Below are 19,669 nucleotides of genomic sequence, written 5' to 3' on the forward strand. Positions count from 1 at the left end.
GATGGTTCTACTTCTATCTATTCGTTTTGTTTTTGTCAACTATCCATATGTTATTAGCCTAATTATTTAAAATTTAAAATAGAGTATAGAGTTAGCTGTATCATAACTAACGTTTAAAATAGTTTAATAAGATGAGTAATGGATAACGCCTATGTGTGTAATTGTCGTGTTAAAATATCGGTGATAATATGCTGTTTCTTGGGAGCTTCTCCTTTATTTGCGTCTCGTTACCCTCTGAACCTAACGCCAATACTATAAAAGGCACTTCAAAGTCTTCACTTTTTAATATCGGACCAAATATACAAAGCGTGTTCTCTGTTCTGTCTCTCCTTCCTAAAAGCAAACATATTCTTTTTCATTTATTTTTCTAACATAGCTTTAGAGATCGACGATGGCGTCGTCGAAGAAAACACTAGTTAGAAATCTCTTCAACATTTCCAAAACTTATTCCCGGATATCGGGTCTTACCCGAATGCGTCCTCCGACCAAACCCGGCATTGCTCCAGACGCCGGAGATTCTGGAATCCGCCGGAGATTTCTCCACAAGAGGGCATTTTTCTCGCCGGAGATTGTTCCAAGAGGAGGCAATCTGATGGATAAACTCAAGGAGATGAGTTTGTCGAACAATCGGCTTCGCCTTGACGAGATGTTACCGCCTCCGACGGCGCCGGAGAAGACGTCTCCGGGAAATTTCCCCGCGGTTACGGTGGAAGACGTGAAGAAGCTTATGAGAGCAGCGGAGATGGAGATGGTGAAATCGAGGCTGAGAGACATCGGAAAAAACTGGGTTCCCTATTCGGAGTTTGTTCGGGTTTGCGGAGAAAACAACTCGGATCCTGAACATGGTAACCGGGTCGCGAATATGCTTGACAAAGCCGGAAACGTCATCGTTTTGGGAAATTTCGTCTGCCTTAAACCGGAAGTGGTAATTATTTTTTGTTACATGCATTGCATTACATAGATTTACAAGTGAAATCGTTTAATAAAAATCTAACGTTTGTTTCTTAATTTAATTACAGCTAACAAAAGCCGTGGCTGGTCTAATTCCGACACACGAACCCACTCGCAACGCCGCGACAAGACAGGAGTTCGAACAACTCGAGATAATAAAATCAGACATCGACAAAAGAGCCGATGATCTGGTACGGCGAGAATTACAGGCCGGATTGGGCCTTGTTATAGCCCAAACGATTGGATTTTTTAGACTGACGTTTTGGGAGCTGTCGTGGGACGTGATGGAGCCCATATGTTTCTTCGTTACTTCGACGTATTTCATGGCTGGTTACGCCTTCTTCCTCCGTACCGCCAAGGAACCTTCCTTCGAAGGCTTCTACAAAAGCCGGTTCGAGACCAAGCAGAAACGTTTGATTAAAATGCTTGACTTCGATATCGACCGGTTTACCAAGCTACAGAAGATCCACCGTCCAGATTTGACTAATTCAGCTGGTCGTTGTTGATCCTAATCCTTTTTTTGTTCTCTTCTAATTCGGATGCTAATTAAATGTATAGACCTCTAAATTTTTCGTAGAATAAAATCAAATATTAGATGCACGTCTTGTTCTTTCTTGCTTGACTAATTTGAATAGAACATCACTGGACCAATAGAACTAAAACGGTTTCAGCTGCCGAGAGAAAACAACTGGAAACAAAAGTTAACTAGGAGTTTTCAAAATACAATCGCGGTAGAGATTGTAGACTCTAGCGATGTCTCTTGAACTAAAATTCCACACATGACCCTTCAACACCAAACGCAAAACGCTACTACTATCCCCTTCCTCGTCGCAGTAGCTGCTTTCTTCAACCGCAGCCGCTTCTTTGCGCTTCTCTTCTCTCCACAGACTCCTCACAAGCAGCTCTTTCGTCTCTCTGTCAGGGATCAGATTCAAGTCCTTCATGTCTTGGAACACTCTGAAAGCAAGCACTGATCTCTCGCATCTGCAATAAGCTTGGACAAGAAGCTTCAACATGTAAGGATCCGGCTCCAGACCGATCTGTCTCACCATCGAGAAAAGCCTCTGAACCGTCTGAATCTCTCCCTGCAATGCGAAGTGATACATTAACCCCGAAAACGTCTGGATATCCGGAGACACTCCGGTCGAAACCATCTCTTCCAGCGTCTCCAGAGCTTCTGCGTTTCTCTTGCACTTGGTCAACGTTCTCAAGAGCGATGAGTACAACAGCATGAGGTTGAAACCCGAAACAGAACCGCAGAGTGTTGTTCTGTCGTGGCGGAAGACCTTGATGGCTGCTTCTGGTTTCTTCGAAACTCCGTAGAGATCAATGATCAGCCTGATGGTGCTGAACGGTAGTTTAATCCCTTCTACTCTCACTTTGGAGATGAGCTTATCGACCAGCTCAACCTCCCCGTTGCGTGCTAACATAGCCATCATCCTCTCAATCGTGTAGGCGTCGTGGGTGAACCCAGGCTGAACCGCCACCCAGCAGAAGAAACTCCATGCCGTTTCAGAGGATCTAAAGTTCCTCAGCATCTTGCATACCAAAAGATTCGTCCAGACGAAGTTAGCTTCTTCCAAAGCAGTAACAGTATCAGAGTTCCACTTCTTTAACGAATTAGCTAAAGCTTTTGGATCCAGCCACGGCTTCAACTTCACCTGAGCATCATCACGCTCGGGCTCTTCTTCTTCCTTTTCTTCTTCGCTATCGCTGGGATTGCACATGGAATACATAGAAACGTCCTTGACTCTCTCATCAGGCAACATCTCCCTCAAGAACTCTCCAGTTTCTTCCTCAAATCCAGCCTCTCTCATACGTTTCAGAGGCTCAAACATGCGTCTGCTCGGGAACTTCCCATCGGATTTCATCTCAGCGAGCAGAGTCTTGACTTGACCAAACCTCTGAGCATCAACAAAGGCTTCGACCAGAACAGAGTAATGCTTCAGAGTCCTCGTGATCCTCATCGAAGGCAAGGTCTCGAAAACCTCCATGGCAGCATCAAGATTCCCTGATTTCACCAAATGCTCAATCATAATCGTGAACGTTCTCGAATTCGGGATCCCTCCGTTGTTAATCATATGATCAAACGTCTGCACAGCGTCAGCGTCTTTACCTAAGCTCACGTAAACTTGCATCACAATGTTACAAGACTCGGTGCAGCATCCTTTCCCCTCTCCTGAGGATATATACTCGTCCCAGGTGTTGAGAACGGAGTCGAAATCACTGGCGGTTGCGTACAAGTTCATGAGGTTCATAAAGCTGAGATGAACATGGCCGAATTTGCCAGCGTGGACCAGTCCGATAAGAGACTTGAGCTGTGAAGAGCGGTGGAACTTTGCGAGAACGGTGGCGAAGGCGTGGAGCGTCTCAGCTTCGTATGAAAGTTGAGGTTTAATCTTCTTGAGGGACTTGAAGATGGACCAAGCGGAGGAGAGGGAAGGAGAGGAGCGTAAGGCGTTCTTGACGACGAAGGAATCGAGGAGACGGTGGTTTAGGAGAGTGGTTAGGTCGGTCTCTGAGACGGGTGGGGAGCGGAGGGTGAGACGGATGGAGTCGATGAGGGTAGCTCGGGAAAGGTAGTGCTGGAGTTTGTTTGGGAATGGATCACGGGAGAAGGATCGAAGTTGCTGTGTAATTACGGAGTGGAGTGGCTTAACAGAGTTGAACAAGGTCCGAGAAAACATCTCCAGTCACAATGAAAAAGCCTACGGAGAAACTAGTGGTTGGGATAAATTGTCGAACATCTGGTGTGCATTCGATAGCTGAGCAAGACTGTTACCAAGCGCCAGAGAAACTATTTAAAACTAGGGAAATGACGAAAAATGAGAAGCATTTCCTTTAGTTTTAAATCAACCGCAAGAATTGAATCCGAGGAGGATACAACTGCTAAAGAGAGAAAAAAAAAAAAAAACTGTTTGCACACTCACACAAGGCACACTCACACAAGCTTTATTGAAAAAAACAAAAAGCCATGATTATAAACAAAATGGCTGATACAAAACTTTGAAGCTGGGGTCATCTTCTTCAGCCCCGGCGAAGAATCTCTTTGAGAGTATCCTTGAGGCTGGAATTTGTCACCATATGGTTAACTTTCCTGAACCCATCACCATACGCTGCTGATTCATCTGTCTCTATCTGATTCTTGCAAAACTCCACCAGCTTCTTCTCGAACTCTGACCACTCCCCTTTCTTTCCCGCACTTGCTTCACTAGGAGTCCGGGACGAAGAAGAAGAAGATTCTGCTGCTGCTGGTGCTGGTGCTGCTGATGAAGCTGCAGCATCAATAGTGGCGTATGTCTGAGTCTCCAACCACATGTGGCCTAGCACTTGGCATATTCCTTCTTCCATAACGTTGTTCAGATTCCTACATCCTGTAACCAATACCAAAACACACACACTTGAGAGAATTCTACTAGGTGTTTTTTTTATCCAGTACGTACCGTTGAGTCTAAGATAAGCATGCATCATCTCGTGCGCCAAGATATATCCTGTTAGCAACCTGTGTTAATTTTGCAAGACAGCTTTCATTTAGTCTTTATCAGCACAGAGGAAAGTAACCTCAGAGAGTAAAAGTATACCTAGGAAGTCCATATAAGATGAGAATTGCAGTCACGGGGCATCCACTCACAACCTTCTGAGATTCCGTGGTCTTCCCTATTAGCTGCTTGTTCGGCCCCATCTTTGGCCCTTTTGACACCTTTTTATATATGTGTGTGGAACAGAGATTATTAAATAACCCATGAATGCCCAAAACCTTGTGTAAAAGCGTTAAGTACTTACACTTGTGACAATCTGCTCTTCAGACAGGCAAATACCTCGGGTTACCACACCATCCTCCTGATTGTCCTGCTTGTGTTGGAAACTTTATGAGTAAAAAGAGAAAGCGAGAGAGATATATAAGAATTTTTTTTTTGTACTCACGATCTTCTCTTCCTCCTCAGCTTTATTCAGTGCTTGTTTCTCCACCAAAAGAAAAGGAAATTCTCTCTCGATTTTCATGTTTAATCCTTCGAAGAATTCACGGATTTCAAAGTGCAGAGGCTGGACTTCGTAAGTATCCATAACCGCTGAGTCCATACATTGTAGACACAGCCTCCTACCATCATCAAGCTCTACAAAGTCCGTTCCCTTAGGCTGCCAAGAAAAAAAGAAAGAAACATAACAAACTCAGACCAGTAGGATTGTACTTTCCTTTTTATTCCCTTCTCTACCTGTGTTTTGAAAGGTAAACTCACCTCTAACCTCTCGCAACTGAAACACTTGTGAGTTCCATCAGAATCATGATCAGGGCAGTAGTTCTCCTTCCAAAAAGGATGTTCACTGAACATTCTAATCTGAAAGAATACAATTTTACATTTACATTATTAAATCATCCTCCTCCTGAAAATTACCAACAGGGGAATTTATATACCTTCACTTTCTCTTGGCAGACATAGCAGTACCGGCGATAGCAGTTTTTGTGAAACTTGCCTCTTAAGTTTGAAACCTGAGGAATTATATATATCAATTATTTTGATTTTGCAACAAAGTAAAGAAGGGAGGTTATTCGTACATGGGTTTCAACTTCGTGGATAGTAATTGGATTATGGCATGCACCACATATTAAACATTCAGGATGCCAAAGAACACCCAACACATCCACAGACCTTTCCTGTTCAATCTCACAGTAACAACCACCACACCTGCTTCAAGCACACATTCTTAAACAGGTCAAGACTAAGTCCAGATCAAGAATGCAAGAAAACTAGCAATATACGCTTACCTAGGAGGAGGAGCAGGATTCGCCTCTAGGAGCTGTCCAACATCTTCCACCTCATCTTCGGGTTGAGTTAGTAGACCCTTCCCCTTCAAACTCTCCCAAATAATCCGCTGCTCGTCTTCATCCATCGGAGCTCTAGAGGAGGAAATGTTGCTGTCTTCTTCAGGAGACTCTACCATGTTTAGACTCTCCTGAACAATCACAGCTAGTTGTTCATCCTTCTTCACTTGTTCATCTTCAATTTGCTTTCCTTTGCCTTTCTCCTTAGCAAGCTGCTCTTGTACATCAAACGCAGCTCTGCGAGAAATACTTTTATGTTCTTCATTAGGAGGAGGAGGAGGAGGCTCAACCATGTTCAGACTCTCCTGGAGAACCAGAGCAAGCTCTTCATCCTTCTTCACTTGTTCACCTTCACTTTTCTTTCCTTTGCCTTTCTCTTTTGAACTCTTCTTAACATCCAACGCAGCTCTACGAGGATTACTCTTACGTTCTTCAATACGAGGACGAGGAGGAGGCTCTACCATGTTCAGACTCTCCTGAAGAACCAGAGCAAGTTCCTCATCCTTCTTCACTTGTTCATCTTCATGTATCTTTTCTTTACCTTTCACTTTTAAACTCCTCCCAACGGTCTTGGGAAACAGCTCACCTTCATTGCCCAACACAGAGTTATCATGCAGCCCCGCACTCTCCTTGTATGGCATCTCACTCAAGAGGTTTTGGAGATCTTGCGCTACCTGTTCATCACTCTTCACTTGTTCTTCAAACTGTTTGCTTTTGCGTTTTTCCTTAAAACTCTTCACGGTATTAGCAAGCTCGTCCAACACAGCGTTATCATGACTTTCCTCAAATGCTCTCTTGTTGAAGCGGTTCTGAAGATCTTGCGCTACCTGTTCATCCTTTTTCACTTGCTCTTCAAGCTGTTTGCTTTTGCGCTTCTCCTTTGAGCTCTTAACGGTTTTGGCAAGCTGCTCATCTTTGTCGTCCAGCACATGCAGCCCTGGACTTTCCTCATATGCCATCTTGTTGAAGCGGTTTTGAAGATCCTGTGCTACCTGTTCATCATTCTTCACTTGCTCTTCAAACTGTTTTATTTTGCCTTTATCTTGAAAACTCTCCACAGCAATCTTAGCAGGCTGCTCATATGTTTCGTCTTCCAATGCAGAGTTATTATCCAGCTCCCTTTCTGTTTCATCATATTGAAAAGCACGGGCTATTTGTGCATCCTTCTCTAACTCTCCGGCACGCCTTTTCTCCTCTTGTTGTTTTTGGAGAAGAGAAGATTCTTGAAGGGCGAAAGCAAGCTGTTTAGCTTCTTGAATGTCAGCTTCTTCCCGTGAAACATCCAAGGCAAGATCAATTTCTGCTTCAAAAGGATCCTAAACGGAAGCAAAAAAAGATAAGATTTAAAAAAAAAGGGAAGCAAAAAAGAACTTTGGCTGAGAGGAAAGCAGCAATATAACCTCAGAAGTAGAGGGTTTGAGGCAAGAGAGGCACCACATCTTCTTCCTCTTCTGGATCCCACTTTTTCACCGATTTGGGCAGCCTTTCCCCCTGCGAGGAATCAACCATTTATTTATCATCACTAAGCCAAACAACTCAATTTACGTCAAGCATGCTTTAGGAAACAAATCAGCAATCAGGTTGGTGAATTAGGACATGAACATTATGATCAAAATTACAGAACAATAAACACACACCCCCACGCAACTAGGTAACGAGACAGAATCTATGCCTAGTGGTAACTAAGAATGTGTGAAACGATGTAACAGAAGATGATCAAAAAGAATCGGGCAAACCCGAGATTTGCCAGGAGAAAGGAGCTTGAGCTGGAAGTGGAATGCAGAGACAAACAAAAAAAAAAGTTCACATGAGTTTTTTTTGCTAGAATTCCCAAAAATTTTGAGGTCGACGCGTAGGTGAAAGACTCCAACGACCCATTTAAAGAGATTTGAAACTTTTTTATACTTGGGGAGAATCTTTTTTAAAGGCCGTCAAACTTTAATCAGGAACGAACAACTCGGATGAAAATGAATAGCAAGTCAATACTTACCCAGAGCACAGACCAGACCACTCGAGAGTGAGATGGTTTATTGCTAACCCGGAAGAATATTCCCAAAGACATGGCTTTTGGGTTTCGTTTACAGCCCAAATTTTTTTTAAAAAGCTCTTTCCTTTCCTTTTCTTCATGTGGACTGGAAACAGCGACCGATCTTCCCTTAACAAAAATACACCCACCCACCCTTCTCTCTCTCTCTCTCTCTCGATGCGTTGAATAGGTCCATGAGGAAAGTTAAAAGTTTAAAACGAGTCGGTTTGACGAGAAGAAAGAGAAAACTTTTGTGGTCCAAACCTTCCAGCTGTTTTGTACACACGTGGCGTAACCACATTCCTCTTTGACTTTTTTTTATTCCATACGATTCAATCACGGGGGTTTCCCTCCCTCTTGAAACGTCGCCGTTTTCTAGCTTCCAATAAAACAAATAAAAACTAGCTCACGAATATAAATCAAGCAAAGAGCGAGAGAGCAAGATGATAAGATTGTTTTTAACTCAAAACAAACAAAACAAAAAAGTTAACATCCAATCGCAAGCCCAATGCTGTTATTGGTGTTCCTTTACATTATACAATATGTCGATACCATTAAAATTTATATATACATTTTGACGATCAAACCAAAGTTTTTAATCCAATATGGATACTGAACCAGGGAAGCAACTTCCCGGATTATCACATTTATATTTTGACAATCAAAACCAAAGTTTTTAATCCGATATAAACTGTGGATCAATAAATTAATTAGTTTTATTTATGTATCTATATTAATAAAGTAGAAGAGAAAGGCTCTACATGCTGCCACCTCACCTCTCCTATCTCCATATCGTGCCACGTGTCGAGCAGAGACAACTTCTTCTTTACTCTTTTGCTTCAAACATACGATTTTCTCTTTCTTTTCTCTTTGGGTTTTCTGTTTATTTATCGAGCGGCCCGTTTCTTTTTTAAGGTTAGCTATATCGTCGTCATCTGAAAGCCATCGCCATCTATCGTCCCCAATCACGTATTCCTGTAACGTCTTTCATATTTATTAAAATGAAACTTTAATTCAATCATTAAGTTTTACCCCACCTCTCTTCCACTCCGCCTCATTTATTCTCATTAACAATCGGTGTTTGTAACATATCCAAGGTCGAGTTATAAATAGGTGTTTTGGAGCGATGAAGATTTGCGCTATTGAGATTTTAAGTTAATAAGTGGGTTATTATCTCTTTTTAGAAAAGAGATCAATTCCACCAGTTTATCTATTTCTTTGCTTCAAAGAGTTTAGAATCTAAGCTTTCTATATTTTGATTTTAAAAAATAAATGAAAAGAAAAAACCAAAAGAGGTAATTTTGATTTGCCCAAATAAATCCATATTGCTTTAACTGTCTTGAAAAATTAGCAAAACATATATGAAAAAGTACATATCACAGATATAAAAGCACCAGTAAAATAAAATATATTCATAATCGTGTATTGAAAAGTACCAAAACATAAGTTAAGGTCCTAAAATACCTTATAAATTACATTCAAACAATTCCCTTTAATTTTTCTCGCAGTCACATAAGAAAAAATAATATCTCATATTTACAGATAACGCAACTCAAAAAATAAAGTAGAAGAGAAAGGCTCCACATGCTGCCACCTCACCTCTCCTATCTCCATATCGTGCCACGTGTCAAGCAGAGACAACTTCTTCTTTACTCTTTTGCTTTAAACACACGATTTTCTCTTTCTTTTCTCTTTGGGTTTTCTGTTTATTTATCGAGCGGCCCGTTTCTTTTTTAAGGTTAGCTATATCGTCGTCATCTGAAAGCCATCGCCATCTATCGTCCCCAATCACGTATTCCTGTAACGTCTTTCATATTTATTAAAATGAAACTTTAATTCAATCATTAAGTTTTACCCCACCTCTCTTCCACTCCGCCTCATTTATTCTCATTAACAATCGGTGTTTGTAACATATCCAAGGTCGAGTTATAAATAGGTGTTTTGGAGCGATGAAGATTTGCGCTATTGAGATTTTAAGTTAATAAGTGGGTTATTATCTCTTTTTAGAAAAGAGATCAATTCCACCAGTTTATCTATTTCTTTGCTTCAAAGAGTTTAGACTCTAAGCTTTCTATATTTTGATTTTAAAAAATAAATGAAAAGAAAAAACCAAAAAGAGGTAATTTTGATTTGCCCAAATAAATCCATATTGCTTTAACTGTCTTGAAAAATTAGCAAAACATATATGAAAAAGTACATATCACAGATATAAAAGCACCAGTAAAATAAAATATATTCATAATCGTGTATTGAAAAGTACCAAAACATAAGTTAAGGTCCTAAAATACCTTATAAATTACATTCAAACAATTCCCTTTAATTTTTCTCGCAGTCACATAAGAAAAAATAATATCTCATATTTACAGATAACGCAACTCAAAAAATGACAGAACAGTATATATATCTATCACCCATCCTCTGCAAAAACAAAACAAAAATATTCCACTACAACCATGAGTTATATAAAATTCATCCAAAGCTTAGCTATGACTCATTTAAGTTATAAAACAACACTCCCTATAGAAACTTTATAATAAAGAGCACAAATATCTTGGGTTAGCTAAACCATATATTGTTTAACAATTTCAAATTAAAGTTATATTATTACTAAACCCGAACGCTACATAACAACTAATACTATGAAAGTCTCTTCAAAATAAACACAATATGAAAATAATACATAGTCTTGATAAAAAAGAACATGTAAAACGTTAAAAAAGGCAATTCAATACAAAAAAAATAACTCCAAAAAATTTAACACCCATGAATAAATGATTATTAAAACCAAAGTTATAAGAAGACAATTAATTCATCTTTTTAACCTCACCCTATATAATACGTTTCTACAATACCTTATGCTCTCACAAATACTCCAAGAATGAGTAACCAACCACTTATATCTCATCGGCTGTCACATCAAACAAGTTGTTCAGGTGAAAACCCAAAGTAAACACTACTACATCCATAGATCCAACACACAATAATCCATCATTGATTTTCAGCTACCATCTATCATCGACAGCGAAGGTAATTTTAATGACTTAATAACTGAGGGCATGGAATACATATTAACATATCATGACATTCATTACCTCGATTCAACATTCCTCATTGAAGAAACTATCGAATACGTGATGAATGAAGTAAGAGACGTCAGAAATATTTTAGTTAATGATCTTCAAGTTACCAAAGACTATAACCAAAACGCAACATCAAGACTAGACGTTGATCTGATCATCACTGATCTAGAGGGTAGTAATAGGCCTCCAACTACGGAGAAGGAAAATGATATATGCGTTGTATGCTTCCAAAATTACAAGGATGGAAATAATCTTTGCTCTTTTACTTTCGGCCATAATTTCTATTTTGCTTGCATTGATCAATGGATTTGTACAAAAAAAGTTATCCGGTATATAAGAAAGTAATCTATGATGCTAACTTAATTAAAAAGTTAAAAAGGGTTTATTGGATATCTAACCTATACTAAAAGGGTTATATGAGCATCAGAGAAGCTGTCCACGTCAGCAATTAAATCCACGTCGGATTGGGCTGATGGGTTTCTCTATTTTTTTTTCTTTATAGTGTTGGCCCGTAAGGCCCGTTAATTTAGAGAGATGGGTAGAGACGCATCGACACTCTGGAACCCTAATCTCTTCTCTCTCGCGCAAGACCGACGATCTCCTTCTGAGCCCTTTCATCTTCTTCCGTTAGTCGTTCACGTTTTGTCATTCAATCCACCATCAAACCTTAGGCTGAGACGATGAATATCTTCTGCCTCTCCTATCTTTGTCGTTTCCGCTACTCCATCCCTGTGTCTTTATAAATTAAACATTTTAAAGCTTCTTATGCTCTTTGACAAAAAAAAAAGTCTCTTAAGCTCCCACGAACAGGCCCTGTAACACTACCGTCGAAACTTTGTGTTCTCAGATTTTGCAAGGTCGGGAATCGGGATGTGATAAGAAATGGCAAGCTTATGGGGTCGGTCTACTTCTTCTTGACGCTAAGGTACCTCTGGCGATTTTCAAAAACAAATGGTTCCCTTTTCCTGATTTATAGGTAGCGATAGATTAATTATTCTATGGGTTCATGGTGTTTTTCAGCTTATGCAGGCCCGGATTGCAAATCTTTAACGAGTCATATGATTATGAACTGACGTGATCAAATCAGAAGCCAATCTAATCCCATGAGATCTTCCCGTAAGGGTCAATACCTATGGTAAGACAACTGATTTTACTTCTAATTTATATCATCATATAATTCAAAAATTAAAACCTCATGTTGGAGAAACAATTAAAAAGGAAATTGTTGGTGTTTATCTATCCTTGCAGGCCCAGATTGCAAACTTTTAAAAGAAAGTTGTTCAAGTAGATGTCAAAGGTACCTCTTTTTCATTAAGTTTTTTTATAAACACTGCTAATTAAAAGTTTAGCGCCAATTCAGTTACTGTCAATATGCCACTGGAAGCTTATAATTAGCCACAATTAACTTTTATATTGAGAGTTAAAGGAGATGAATTCATTCTTGGATTTTTCAGGTCTTGGCGCCACCACATCCATTGGTCAAACACTGGATCTTTGTCATGAGAAACGACCAACCTCCTACAGCTATTTCAGTGAGTATATATAATTTTGATTTCAGGGTTTGTGCAGATACAACCACTGTTAGGTTGTGCGCTTGAGTTTAAATACGAGTATTTAGGAACATGTTTTCAGTTTGCTACAGTAAGGTATCTGTCTTTCTTTTTAAGCTGAATTCTTTTGAGATTGTTTCAGGGAATGCAATAGCTGAAATAGGGAGACTATTGATGTTCGAAGCATCTCGAGAGTGGCTGGTACGTCCTGTTTGATACATCTCTCTTTTATTATGTTTGCTTATTTTTCTTGATTTTACACTCTGTCATGGTGATAAAGCCAATGGTTGTTGGAGAAATCATGACTCCAGTGGGTGCTACTTCGGTTGAATTAATTGAGCGAATTAGTTTTGGTTCTGTTTTGCAGGCGTGTCTAATGCCGTAAAGCATATTAAAGTGGTGTTTGTTAGTTTAGAACGTTTGTTTTGTTTAATCTGCTCATATACGTAATTGTATATTTTATTGTAGCTGTGTTCATTCAGTAGCAAGTGCTTCTCAACACAGATCTATATGTGTCAAAGGTAATCTCGTATTGAAAGGAAATCTATTTTTGAGATACGTTCCTCATAGTTTAGCCAACTCACTTGATAAGGTATAAGTATTTGGCGTAGTTGCTTTATATGTTCAAATTTCTCATTCTCTCTGTATTATTATACGGTTGAGTTTCACTGAAGGCTTTTGAGTATCACTGATTCTCCTATACGAGTAAATAAGCTTTGGTTGTTTGAATATGAGTGTCCATTAAAATTTTAATTAATTGTAACACAGATGTTTTATATTGAAATACTTACCATTATCTGTTTCTTTGGTGAAACAAAAGATTCTAACCATTATCTGTTTGCAGGAATGGTTTCCAGAGGTAGGACTTTCTATGCAACAATTTTGACGAGCAAGCAACAGTTCACTGGAGAAGAAGAAATAGGAGTCTCGAGCACACACGGCTCAGATTCACGCTGATGTCTTTGTAGCTGGTGTGGATGCATCTGTTAGCTGTCGCAGGAGCAACCGCTGTGTCTTCCAGCTTTGGGAAGGACGAGAAAATGGCTAAGTCAGAAGTAGCAGTTGCCACGACCCTTGCGGATGCTCTGTATATGAAGGATGATGAAGTGATTGCAGCTAAGCGAGAGCATTTGGCCTTAACAGTCAATGAGACAATGAAGAAACCTTCAAGAATGAAGATTGTGGACAATGAGAAGAGCGGGAGAGTAACTTATCAGAAACTCAAAAAGCGTTGTTGAAAGATTTGATACCAATCTTGACAACTAGGACATCAGTGACCTGTACAATATTTGGATCCGTAGCTGTTGTAGGTATGATTCTTTATTTTTCCCATCAAAAGTTCTGATTTTGTATCTTACCTTTTGTCTAATGATCAAATTTTTTTAATACAATCAGCTTTGATCAATGGATTTTACAACATCTTTCTCATAGGTTTTTTGATGATTTAAATTAAACTATAGTATCTTCTTCTGCGTTTCAGAAGATAAAACTATGACCTTTTGTGATTTAGTTAAGTTTTTACGTTCTTTTCAGTGGGTCTATATGATAAAGGGAGATTGAATTTGGAGCTTGAGGTTTGATTGATAAGTGTGCATTGAACTTAGTTTTGAGGACCAATCAGACACTGTTACACTTATGTTCAAGGTCTTCATCAAGATATCAGTAGGGAAAGTTCTTCATCAAGATATCCGTAGGGAGATGGATCACAAAGGAGGACAGTTAATAAAGATATGAAGTTCAGTTATTAAAAGAATAATTGCACACAAAAGAAAAAAAATGAAAACTCTTGCGGAAAACGTACTCTATAGAATGTAGGACAACCTTAATATAGCTCATAATTGTAACACAAACCCAAAGTTAGTAGCCATTAGTATCTACAAACCTTAACATTTGGTTAAACAACTAAAATCTGGTACTGATCTGGTATTGTAAAACGATTAGAACTCCATATTCGTCTTATTCAAATAATATATAACACATTCAATAACAAAATATAAAACCCACGGCACCTTGAAATACTTTACCACTTAAGTAATTTGTTGGTCTTTTCGGCTCTATTCTTTGTCTTCAATCTTTGATTTGGGCTACAATAGTATGAGTCTTACGATAATCAAATAGCAATTAACTAGATTTAGTCTTTTGTTTTGAAACAAACTAGATTTAGTTCATCGGTCAATTTTCTTTCTACGTTCATATATGGTCATTAATTTATCATAAATGTAATTATTTTAAACCTTTAGAATGACGAGGGGTTTGAAAAAACTTCAAAATCAACGTGCCGTTCACCAATACTACAAAATAGAGGAGGCAAAAACATTGGTACAATGACGGTTAATTTTCAAATCAATTACATGGAAGCCAAAAAGAGAAGTCAATGCAACTCCGAGTCCGAAGTATTTTATGTCCCAAAATATTTTCTTGCGAGCTCTTTTGAGCAAAAACATCTATCTATTTGTATTTAATTGATAACTAAAAGCTGGTTATGAAATAAAAATTTCTGTATTGAAGAAATCTCTAAGAATAAAATTCTTTCTTTACTAAATAAAATAGAGAAACATTAAATATAAAGTTAACATTAGATAGCATATTAAACTTTGGAAACAAACCCGGAGGGTTAAATACAAATAGAACAAAAAATAAGTATAAGAAATTCAAAACTATATTATAATTTTTTCCCATGTATTATTTGTGTGATCAAATTTCAATATTTTAACTAAAATGACCCAAAATGTATATACAACTACCACTGATAAATTTGTAAAACTTTATAAGCATCAAATAAAAATTTGAAAAATAAAGAATACAAATTGATTACATTAAAATAATTATAAAAATAACTCAGTTTATTTTCATCTTATTTGTTATGTTAATTGTGTTGTTTTACATATAGTTTAAATATGCTTTACATGAACATAAATTCTATGATACAATTGAAAAAATAAACCCAAATTAAAATTTGGAAATTTACACAATATTCAATTTAAATTGGTAACAAATAAACTGTTCCAAATTTAGTTAGAAATAATATATTACTAAATTTTTATATATAAATAAAACAAATTTAAAATATGTAATCCGCGCGCCATAAATAGTTGATATCTTATTCTAAATTTTATCATTGAAAAATATGTTTTAAGATAACAACACAATATATAAGAATTATCTTATTTCTTAGTTGCACCAAAAAGAATTATCTTTTTTTTAATCTTTTATTATTAAGAAAATTCGTTTTCGATTATATATATAATTAATTATATTAAAAGTTTATTAAATGTATCATCGACTTTGACCACTCTAATTTGTGAAGTGAGAACTCGATTGCGAAAACTTATTTCGCATTATATCGAAATTTTAAATGAAGCATTCACATATTAGAAATATTTTATAAAATATATTTATACAAAATGTGTTAGTTGATTAATATTTATTTACAAATTGTTTATATGTTCTAACTTTTATAATTAATAAAATATTTTTTTAAGATAGCAACACAATACATATAAGAATTATCTAATTTAAAATATTGTAAAAATAAAAATTATAATAGTATCAATAATTTTTTTAATTATATAATTAATTATATATAAATTTCATCAAGGATAAAACTGATTTTAACCATTTAATTATTATAAATGGTTTGATATCTTATTTTAAATTTTATAATTGAAAATATGTTTTAAGATAACAACACAATATATAAGAATTATCTTATTTTGTAAAAACAAATATTATTAAGAAAATTTTGTTTTTGATTATATATAAATTAATTAATTATTTAAATATTTAATTTTGATAATAATTATGTAGAAAGAGGTTTTTAAGACACAAGGTATGATAACAAGAGTTACAAGAACTATATTTTCCAATGTGTTACAAGAGCTAGATTTTGAACACAATTATTCGTCAAAATTATTGAGTATTCACGTGGGTAATATAATACATGATCCTAACTCATGTGATTAAGAAAAATCCAAAAGAAAATAATATTTGATAAGTTATTTAGGTGTCAAAAATGATTACAAAATCATTGACATTTTACATAAAAAATAAAATAATATATTGGAGTAAAAATCAACTCTATTTTAGTATTATATTATTATAAAATAAAATTTAGAATAATACTTGTGAAGTGCTTTAATGGCCGCATTGTTTACTGAACTACCACATTTAAACACATGATTTAGTATATCATTTTCTCAGTAAAACGTTAAGGTTATTTGGTGTTGGTCATAAGAACTATCAAAACATGAGTACGTTTCAATCACCTATCCTACCATTTTTTTCTCTTTCAAATGCTTAAAAACATAGGAGTTATGATTAATAAAACAATACGATAGATTTTTAAAATGATTGCAGCTTCTTTTTTTCAAAAGACTTAATCTCTTTCTTACAATATTTATGATAACTCTGTTACAAAAAACAAATTATGATAATTTAAACTACTCTCTTTGTTTTTTAACAATTGCACAAATTTAATAATCATCAACTTTTCCATAATTTTGAAAAAAAATACAATGTTCTCAGTCACCAGACAAAAACATTGAACCTATGATCGTAAATTAAAATATCTATACACTTTTTCGCGCGTAGCGCGGAGAAAAACTCTAGTTAATTCTAATATCATTTATGTCATATTTTGTGCTTTGATTTTAATTTTTAAAAATAATTATAAATGGTTTGTCCTCATTAATATATATTTTTATTTCTCACCATTGTTTTCTCATAAAAAACAACAAGAACAACTAACACTTTTATACAACATTCTATAGTTCAAAATATGGCTACATCAACTAATACAAATTAGACCAAAAGATAATCACCCCGCGCGTAGCGCGGGCACACCACTAGTATGGTAATATATTAGCTATTGAATAACATAAGAGATATTTTGTGTTTTGAAACATTCAAAAATACTTAACTTTAGTTTTTTGTTTTCATTTTTATTTGACATATAAAATATCAAATTACAAATTAGACTATTTAACCATTTTTGCAACAATTTAAGAATTATGACATAATAAGAATATCAAAACTTAAAATTCATATGTATTTAAATATGAATAATAAAAATAAACTTTAAATCTAAATTAAACCAAAAGTAAAACATCAAACCGTAACAGATTGTAAATAAGAAAATAAACTAATATCAAATCACATTAACTAATTTTAGTTATTTCTCCCACTGTTTACTCATTTTCTTCGGGTAGCATAGTAAAATCTTCATAAAAATCTAAAAATCACATATAAATAACTTATTTGGTATTATATATGATAAAAATCAGAAAATTCAATAATTTTAAAAAAGATTACCAAAAAAATTTCCTGGGGTTTATCACTTCATCATCTTTGGCCTCTGTGATATTCTTCAGCAAGAACATTTTCTAAGTCATTTTAATCAAAAAAATAGCGAAAGAGATACAAACTCGACAACAAAAGAAAACAATAGTAAAACTGAAAATCTAACCTTTTAACTAGAACTAAATTCTGACCGGTGTTAATACACGGAATTATTTGTTATAAAATTATGTTAGAAGTGTTTACCATTCTATTAGATTAAAAATGAGTTCGATTTAGAATGTGTGACTTGTAGTTCGGTTACTTATTTTTTAATTTAATTAGTAAATATTATTTGTTTGTTATATAAATATTAGGATGATTTTGTTCCAGTAAATATGTGTCAAAATCATAATTTAAACAATTCATGCTTCAAATCTTGAATTTGGAATGGTTTTTAATTTTATATGATTCCGGTAGATTGCTTTGTTAGATTTTTATTTGATTAGTTTTATATTTTATTATTCATTAATAGGGAAAAAACAAAGAGAATCACATAATATAAATATTGACCATATGTTTCTTCTATTATTATTTTAGTAACAATATAGGGATTATACTGGGTCATAAATAACATATGCTTGTAATCTATTAATTACATATGTAATAGACTGCAATATTATTCATTACGATATAGGAAACTCATAATTAATCGATTGGTTTAGTTGCTCTAATTATTTGACAATTTATCTTTACCAAAAAATTGGACAATGGCTTAGTTAAACCAATTAGTTTTAGCACTTGTTATTAATTAAATCACCTATATTAAAATCTTGATAAATAAAAGGTCTGAATTAGTCATGTCTAGAAGTATTATACCTTTTTCCAACAAAAGGCTATACTAGACTAAGAAGAATCCAAGCCTGTTACCCAAGACGGTGGAACTTAAACCATAGCTGAAGATAGACTTCTAGCACCGCGTGCTAACTTGTGAGCCTTTGTATTTTGTGCCCTTGGGATATGTCGGATGACAAAGTTGGTAACAAAACGCTTATATTGTAGGAACTCTTTCATATGTGTAATGAACGCCGACCATTCTGTTGGTGTAGACACCATCTTTACCAGTTGAGAACAGTCTATTGCAAACATTACTTCTGAATTCTAAAGGGTCTTCATGCACTCCAACGCCCAAATCAGTGCTTCACATTCATCATGCAAAGGTGATAGACTTTTACGGATATTCATGGCTCCCATCATAAATTCACTTGCTCATTGTTTCCTGCAAAACCATCATTATCCTGTAAAGAGATCATTTTCTTTCCAGAAACCATTGATATAGCACCATTTCATATTATTGAGGTCTAAACTCCCATGTATTATAGAAATGTCTCTCACTACTGGAGAGGCCTTAATTTATGCTTCCGACCACAATGTTCCTTCAATTTTTACCATTCGAAGAATGTCTGGTGGAGTTTTTGTTTTTGTTTTTGTTTCGAAAGATTTTTTCATTACAATTTTTTCAAATATACCACATTATCCATGAGGAAGAACCTCAAGTCTGGTTATTTCAGTATTCTCCAAAATAAATAGTCTATGTTGGTAAAAACTGATGAGCTGGGAAAATTCCAGAATGAGATGGTATATTTTAAAGAGTCCAAATTTGAAGTGCTACTAGACACTCAAAGAGAACATAGTTTATCGATTTGTCTTCGAATCCACAGAGTGGACATTATGTATCACATTTAATACCTTGAGCCCGAAAATTCTTTGTAACAGACAACATACCCGATAAAACCTGCCAAACAAAATGTTTCAGTTTTGGAGAACATTGTAGTTTCCAAGAAAAAACGAGAGGGCTTTCGTAATTGGTCCAAAAGTATATTGTTGAGGCCTCCCATCAGGGTAAAGTTTGTCCAAGCGATAAGAATTTTTGATGATTATGTATTGTTTGTAACGGCACGTAAGA

The 19,669-nt window shown here is 35.8% G+C and overlaps 4 protein-coding genes across 13 annotated transcripts; 2 read left to right on the forward strand and 2 right to left on the reverse strand.

Moving 5' to 3' along the window:
* The first annotated feature begins 259 nt into the window (after positions 1–259).
* LOC103829582 (calcium uniporter protein 3, mitochondrial) lies at positions 260–1,551 on the forward strand. Its single transcript, XM_009105253.3, has 2 exons — positions 260–925; positions 1,020–1,551. The coding sequence occupies exons 1-2, from the start codon at positions 392–394 to the stop codon at positions 1,455–1,457; spliced, it is 972 nt and encodes a 323-aa protein (XP_009103501.1). The 5' UTR covers positions 260–391; the 3' UTR covers positions 1,458–1,551.
* Positions 1,552–1,577: 26 nt separating this feature from the next.
* On the reverse strand, positions 1,578–3,697 carry LOC103829581 (pentatricopeptide repeat-containing protein At5g66631). The gene has a single exon (XM_009105252.3). The coding sequence runs from the start codon at positions 3,636–3,638 to the stop codon at positions 1,653–1,655; it is 1,986 nt and encodes a 661-aa protein (XP_009103500.1). The 5' UTR covers positions 3,639–3,697; the 3' UTR covers positions 1,578–1,652.
* A 78-nt stretch (positions 3,698–3,775) lies between these two features.
* On the reverse strand, positions 3,776–7,930 carry LOC103829583 (protein DA1-related 6). Of its 4 annotated transcripts, XM_033275331.1 has the most exons (12): positions 7,764–7,928; positions 7,510–7,545; positions 7,174–7,264; positions 5,717–7,089; positions 5,507–5,636; positions 5,366–5,440; positions 5,190–5,288; positions 4,876–5,088; positions 4,735–4,800; positions 4,533–4,651; positions 4,395–4,453; positions 3,776–4,325 (listed from the first exon to the last, which is right to left on the reverse strand). In XM_033275331.1, exons 3-12 carry the CDS (start codon positions 7,210–7,212, stop codon positions 3,979–3,981), a joined length of 2,520 nt encoding a protein of 839 aa, XP_033131222.1. In that variant the 5' UTR covers positions 7,213–7,264; positions 7,510–7,545; positions 7,764–7,928; the 3' UTR covers positions 3,776–3,978. The 4 variants fall into 4 exon arrangements, with proteins under 4 accessions (XP_033131222.1, XP_009103503.1, XP_033131223.1 ...); XM_009105255.3 differs by lacking the exon at positions 7,510–7,545 and having other exon boundaries at positions 7,764–7,930; XM_033275332.1 differs by lacking the exon at positions 7,510–7,545 and having other exon boundaries at positions 7,771–7,924.
* A 3,353-nt stretch (positions 7,931–11,283) lies between these two features.
* LOC103829584 (uracil phosphoribosyltransferase, chloroplastic) lies at positions 11,284–17,521 on the forward strand. 7 transcript variants are annotated; one of them, XM_033275336.1, is made up of 7 exons: positions 11,284–11,804; positions 11,909–12,014; positions 12,128–12,176; positions 12,334–12,411; positions 12,562–12,630; positions 12,898–12,950; positions 13,274–13,852. In XM_033275336.1, exons 3-7 carry the CDS (start codon positions 12,168–12,170, stop codon positions 13,290–13,292), a joined length of 228 nt encoding a protein of 75 aa, XP_033131227.1. In that variant the 5' UTR covers positions 11,284–11,804; positions 11,909–12,014; positions 12,128–12,167; the 3' UTR covers positions 13,293–13,852. The 7 variants fall into 7 exon arrangements, 2 of the variants coding, with proteins under 2 accessions (XP_033131227.1, XP_009103505.1); XM_009105257.3 differs by having other exon boundaries at positions 11,319–11,804; positions 11,900–12,014; XR_625575.3 differs by having other exon boundaries at positions 11,363–11,804; positions 11,900–12,014; positions 12,572–12,630.
* The last annotated feature ends 2,148 nt before the right edge of the window (positions 17,522–19,669 follow it).

This window comes from Brassica rapa, chromosome A07 (genome assembly GCF_000309985.2).
Source record: "Brassica rapa cultivar Chiifu-401-42 chromosome A07, CAAS_Brap_v3.01, whole genome shotgun sequence".
NCBI lineage: Eukaryota > Viridiplantae > Streptophyta > Magnoliopsida > Brassicales > Brassicaceae > Brassica > Brassica rapa.

Bases quoted from the DNA above. Each gene is read 5' to 3' on its own strand.
- LOC103829582 (XM_009105253.3), top strand. From the start codon at position 392: ATGGCGTCGTCGAAGAAAACACTAGTTAGAAATCTCTTCAACATTTCC. The intron at 926-1,019 runs GTAATTATTTTT...ATTTAATTACAG, and splicing joins TCTGCCTTAAACCGGAAGTG to CTAACAAAAGCCGTGGCTGG.
- LOC103829581 (XM_009105252.3), bottom strand. From the start codon at position 3,638: ATGTTTTCTCGGACCTTGTTCAACTCTGTTAAGCCACTCCACTCCGTA.
- LOC103829583 (XM_009105255.3), bottom strand. From the start codon at position 7,212: ATGTGGTGCCTCTCTTGCCTCAAACCCTCTACTTCTGAG. The intron at 4,652-4,734 runs GTAAGTACTTAA...ATATATAAAAAG, and splicing joins AAGAGCAGATTGTCACAAGT to GTGTCAAAAGGGCCAAAGAT. The intron at 4,326-4,394 runs GTACGTACTGGA...TATTGGTTACAG, and splicing joins TGCTTATCTTAGACTCAACG to GATGTAGGAATCTGAACAAC.
- LOC103829584 (XM_033275336.1), top strand. The intron at 12,412-12,561 runs GTGAGTATATAT...AATTCTTTTGAG, and splicing joins AACCTCCTACAGCTATTTCA to ATTGTTTCAGGGAATGCAAT. The intron at 12,631-12,897 runs GTACGTCCTGTT...ATTTTATTGTAG, and splicing joins AAGCATCTCGAGAGTGGCTG to CTGTGTTCATTCAGTAGCAA.